General features: G+C 38.2%; 1 protein-coding gene across 1 annotated transcript; it reads left to right on the plus strand.

Annotated features, from left to right (window-relative positions):
• Nucleotides 1-3135: 3135 nt before the first annotated feature.
• On the plus strand, nt 3136-3669 carry LOC121267165. Its single transcript, XM_041171026.1, has 2 exons — nt 3136-3333; nt 3596-3669. Exons 1-2 carry the CDS (start codon nt 3150-3152, stop codon nt 3667-3669), a joined length of 258 nt encoding a protein of 85 aa, XP_041026960.1. The 5' UTR covers nt 3136-3149.
• Nucleotides 3670-5705: the final 2036 nt, after the last annotated feature.

Here is a 5705-nt window from a genome sequence, read left to right on the forward strand (position 1 = left end):
TTATTATTCTGAATTCTAGAGGTTTCAACGAAATAGAAGGTGAGAGGTTTGGAAAGAAAGCGGTAGACGACAAGGAGAGGCGCATATCACAGTTCATTATAAATAATCTAAATCAATATCTTTATTTTGTTTGCTCATAAAATTATATGCTATATATATATATATATATATATATATGAACACCCATTTAGTTAAAGCTGTCACCCATCGATCCTACCATGCATATCTGTGCGCATATATATATATATATATAATTGTTATATCCTTTGCTTTCTGCATTCAACTCATGATACCCTCGTGCCTCCGTTTCATACTTCCAATTCAAAGGACGTAATATAAAATGATGTTTCTAACTAGTAGCTACTTTTAGTCGAATTAATATATATAGAGTGGTTTTTTTGTTATTTTCTGCATTGGTCTTTATAGTCTTAATTTCTTTGCTCCAAAACTCCAATTAAATATATATCTTGATTTCTTTGTCGTCTATGCATGTCTCTTTCCTCTCGTACATACATATATGATATAGATAACAGATCATCTCACTACAACACATGCAATTGCTTTTAAGTGACGGTTGGAAAATTGTGACAGTCCCTAAACCGTCATTAAAAAGTCTTTTCTATGACGGTTTCTAGAAACTGTCACTAAAGACAGATGAGACTTTTTTTACGTTCCAACGTATGAGAAATTTACATTCGAACATCACATAGATGTTCGAACATTGTGGCTACTTACGTGCGAAAGTGAAATGTTTGGGCGTCAACGTTCGAATGTTAATCGTAAATTTAAATTAAATATGACTCTAATTTAAAAATTATGTGATTTTTATAGTTCATAATTTGTGAACAAGTCTAAAAAATTGACTTGTATATATTTATATATACACAATTTGTAAAATATAATTTTTTATATATATTTATATAAAAAATATATATACACAACTTGTATATATTTATATATATTTGAAGTGCAGTGATTTAGTATTAAAGTTGAAAAATATAACATTAAAGAAGATTGAGAATTGAAATTAAAAAAACCATAGAAATATTAAATAATATTTTTCCTTACATATATTAAAAGCAAAATACAAAATATGATAGAATTTTGTAAACAACACTCAGATGACAGCGTTGTTCGTAAAATTTGTACTACATATCTCCTCAGTCAAGGTATCAATCTTATCATTGAGGATACCTACAAGATGGGCTATCTCGGTGACAGACACCTCTAGAGCCCTGAGCGATTGATCGATCTTATGATCGATATGCGCAGTCAACTGTGAGATCACTGCATAAACCCAAGCAGGCCGTGCATCTCCCGCAGATGTACTCGTCGGCTACTGATTACTGCTCCCCACACCTGGTTGAAGCTACATTGGAGGAACTAGATCCTCTATAGTGGGTGGTTGATGTCCCTTCATCTGTCCAATGCTATGTCTATGCGTGATCATGTCAATGGGGCTCATTTGATCTTTGACCCGCTCCTCTAGCTAGGTTGGCACTCTCCGAGCAAGTAATAGCCGGCTGATCAGGACACCGTATGGGAAATTTTCCGTGGAGATGATGCTTACCTCGTAATGGATCCTCTCAAAGATGTGCAGTGGAAAATCTATGGGATCTCTATGTGCCACTCATATAAAAAACTGTGCCTGAAGCTGACTAAATATGGTTTTATGTGCTATAGGATCCACGTTTGTTGCAACAATAAGATGCAACATGCTGAAAAAAGGTAGCAGATGGTTTTGGTTGAAGTCGTTCTTCCTCTCAATCTGCATGCGGTCCCACCCGGTGAGGATGTAGAAATCTTCGTTTCGGTCATCATCCCGAGCCTTAAGGCCTGTATCCTCTGCCTCTGACCAGTCCGCATCTCTGGTTGATGCTGGCTCAAATGGGCCAGTAGATAATGCAGAAGTGCCTACATCCTCATGGGGTGTAGCGTGTGCACATGTAGATGTGCGAACCACGCCTAAAGAGTCAACCGTAATCGATGTCTCAACTCCTCGACGAATCCCGAGGTACTCGGCGATGACATCTAGTGAAATCTCAATGGAAACACAGCATATAGTCACTGTGTGAGAGAATGAGTCCTGAGGCATATCACACATCCCCATATAGAACTCCTGAACCATTGAGGGATATACCTTCCCCCTCAATATACAGATATTTCCCCAGCCTCTACTGACGAAGACATCTCTGAGGTTCTTCTGCTCTCATTTGAGTTCATTGAACTTATTGATCAGGACCTCTTGCTCCACCATAACAGTGCAAGCCCTGATGCAAACAGTGTCCTGAGTGGCTCCTTCCCTCCCTCATTTCCTAGTATGCAAATGATGAGCGATATCCTAAAAATAGAAAAGAAAAAAAAATTATTTACATTGATGCATTTTTTGTGTTAATTTTAAGTTGCTCGGCATTAACATTCGAACATTGTAAAACAAATGGTTGAACGTTCAGAAAAAACGTTCGGATGTGTATCCTTTACGTTCGCATGTAAAACACATATGCGTGAACGTATAACATACGCATTTAAACGTAAGTAGTAAATTAATTTAAATGATGTACGTTTGGATGTTTATGTTATACGTTTGAATGTATGGTTTTACTTGCAAACGTAAAGGATGCACGTCCGAACGTTGAAGCATCAATAAATTTAAAAAGTAGTACGTCCAGACGTTATAATTAAACGTTTGTTTACATGGTTTGAAAGTTATGACAAAACCGCCCTTTTCTAAAAATCTGCTCTACTAGGGTTAGAGTATTTTCTTTTTGCCTGCTCTTTACGCAGGTTGCATGGCGGCCATAGATGGCCCACTGCCCCTGGCTGTCCATCCCTGGTTGTTTGCTGACCTCGTCTTTGCAGTGCCGCAACCCCTGCTGGCGGTGGAGATTCCTTTTCGTCAACCAAAAACTTTAGATGGAGAGATTTTTTTTCTCTTTTACAATGGATGAAATGGAAAAACATCTGAACCGTTTCTTTATTCCATGGTGTTGAAATTCCTTCGGCAGCGGCCATCCTTGGACGCCATTAGAGCTTTTATCCGCAGGTGCTGGGGTATGTCTAGAGAAAATGGTCTTATTTCTTTTTTTCAAGATTATAGAGAAAATGGATTTAAATCTGCTATGATTTCATCGAAAGAGATTGCAATTAGTATGGAAATAAAACCTATATTTAGAGCAAAACGAATAATTCATAGAAAAAAACAGTTTGATGAAAATGTCAATGAAGAGACAACACAATCTACTGAAGAATCTTTTAGAATTAATTATTTCTTATTTGTAGTAGATCAAGCAATTTCTTCAATTCAAATCAGGTTTGAACAATTTGAAATATATGAAAATATTTTCGTCTTCTATTTAATATCAAGAAATTGAGATCACTTGACGATGGTAGTTTGCAAAAAAATTGTCTTAGTCTTGAAAGCTTTTTTAAATATGATATTGATGGTTTAGATTTATTTTCTGAACTAAAAGTTAAAAAAAAAAAATTACCAATAGTAGAAAGCACTCCTATTGATATATTAAATTATATAAAAAGACTTGATTCTTTTTCAAATGCATGTATTGCTTACAGAATTTTATTGACAATATCTATTACTGTTGCTTCTGCAGAAAGAAGTTTTTCAAAATTAAAATTGATAAAATCTTATCTAAGATCAACAATGTCGCATAAAAGATTAAATGGACTAGCCATATTATCAATTGAGAAAGAGATATTAGAAGAACTTGAATATAAAAATTTAATTAGTAATTTTGCATCTCAAAAAACAAGAAGAATAATTTTTACATAAAAATTTATTTAGATATAACTTAGTTAATTTGATATAAGAAAAAGATCCCGTTTTAACTAATCGCCTTAGGCCTCAAAAACTATTGAGCCGGCCCTACATACAAGTTACAATTACTGGAAGGGATGCGCATTCACCCGATGTTTCACGTGTCACTACTCAAACGATACTAAGACAACGGGGGCAACGCTAAAATGCCACAGGCTGAGTTACCACCATTCACTGATGAATGGGTAGTCTTATTGGAGCCACAAACTATTTTAGACTACCGTTGGATCAAGCAAGGAACCCAACTGGTCGAAGAAAGCTTAGTGCAATGGAAGCACCTTCCAGCCGAGGAGGCAATGTGGGAGCCAACAAAGAAGTTACGGGAGATGTTTCCAAATTTAGACCTTGAGGACAAGGATCCACTTGATGGGGGAGGTATTGTTAGGCCACGGCATTCGAATAGGGGCTATAAGCCAAATCTCAAATACTTGGGATAAGTTGGGACGTGAAGAACTAGTGCATGCGGTATGCATGCAACAAAGACAGCGGACTGGGTCATGGCAATCGAGAGTTTTATGTGCAAATGGGTCCTTAGTGGTCGTGTGAATGGGTCCTTTGTGGTTGCGCGTTTTACATCATTTTATTTCCGTTAGTTATGCTCAATTTTTTTTACATATTTGCATGCTCTGTTTTACGTGCGTTGTAGTCCAGTTCTTAGCTAATATTTTCCCTTTTATTTCGGTTTTATTGGACATGGCTTCGCTTATTTAAGCAGCCAAAAATTATCAATGGAAATCCAGTAATGATTTTTATTCGAAGTGTGGTACGTTTCTCACCCGGAGAGAAGACAAATTATCTTAGCATTTTTATTCTCTGAATTTGGGACCTATCAGCTTAAAACAAGTACTCTTGAAAGATACATCCTATCATGCACATCCCATGCATTTCTGCTTGCATTGATCAATCGATCCATAAATCGTAGCCAGTATCAAGGTAAACATATGGATACATGGGCTCTTCGAGCCACCTCACAGTAGTTGGAATCATAAATTAAAGGTCTGTTTCCAATATGCGCATGTAACATACGGGCCAAAGCACTAAGTCCGCTCTCTAAATATTTTTTTTAAAGGGTTTGACATATGAAAAATCCCATTTTATTCTTTATTCACTACAGAGTCAAATTTTTTTTTGAAATGGCCAAATAGCCCAAGCCGTAGGATATTGTATTAGAACCACGACATGCACGTTCGTATCCTTTGCATGCACGTCTATTTCGCTAGGGTTAACGGCACCACTATTTATTCATAATTTTTTTTTCACTTCACGAGCAGTTCACGTAAAGACTCATTTTGCTTCGACCACCTGCAACCCTTGACTAGGTTACCACCCCTTCTCGACGCACCACCGACCTCTAGTCCTTGTCCAGAAAACGTCTAGCAATAGTAGTGAATCGCAGTGCTGCTACACCATCCAGAACGCAAGCTGCCGCCCCATGCAGAATCGATGCAAACCGTACATGCACTGCATCTCCACTAACCGCAGCACCACCTCGCCATGCGCCACCTCCACTTGACCCTCACTAGAGCTCCAGCTCTTCCGCCGCACACCACTGCTCCACCACCATATTGTCGAGGACAACCACCTACAAAGTGAACCGAAAACTCCCCTGTTTTAGCCACCGAAAACAGAGCAACACAGCCCGGTGCCCTTGTCGTTCAACGCCACCACACATGGTGCCTCCACATCGTTACCACCGGCAAAGAGAACCCCGACGGTCACTCCATGCCACTCCTATCACGCCGCGTCCCTACCGGTAAGCTCACGCCGTTTACTTTTTTTTTTTCTCTTCTCTTTTCTTTCAATCTCTCCCTCACTCTCTCACCGCATGCGTCTCTTGATCATCTCTCTCTCTCTCTCTATCATTCGCAACTAC

The sequence above is a fragment of the Juglans microcarpa x Juglans regia genome, chromosome 5S, assembly GCF_004785595.1.
Source record: "Juglans microcarpa x Juglans regia isolate MS1-56 chromosome 5S, Jm3101_v1.0, whole genome shotgun sequence".
Lineage (NCBI taxonomy): Eukaryota > Viridiplantae > Streptophyta > Magnoliopsida > Fagales > Juglandaceae > Juglans > Juglans microcarpa x Juglans regia.

What these genes read in the sequence shown, in the direction of transcription:
- LOC121267165 (XM_041171026.1), top strand. Translation starts at nt 3,150, where the DNA reads ATGGAAATAAAACCTATATTTAGAGCAAAACGAATAATTCATAGAAAA. An exon ending in TGAACAATTTGAAATATATG is followed by an intron (nt 3,334 to 3,595) that starts AAAATATTTTCG and finishes ATATCTATTACT; the next exon opens with GTTGCTTCTGCAGAAAGAAG.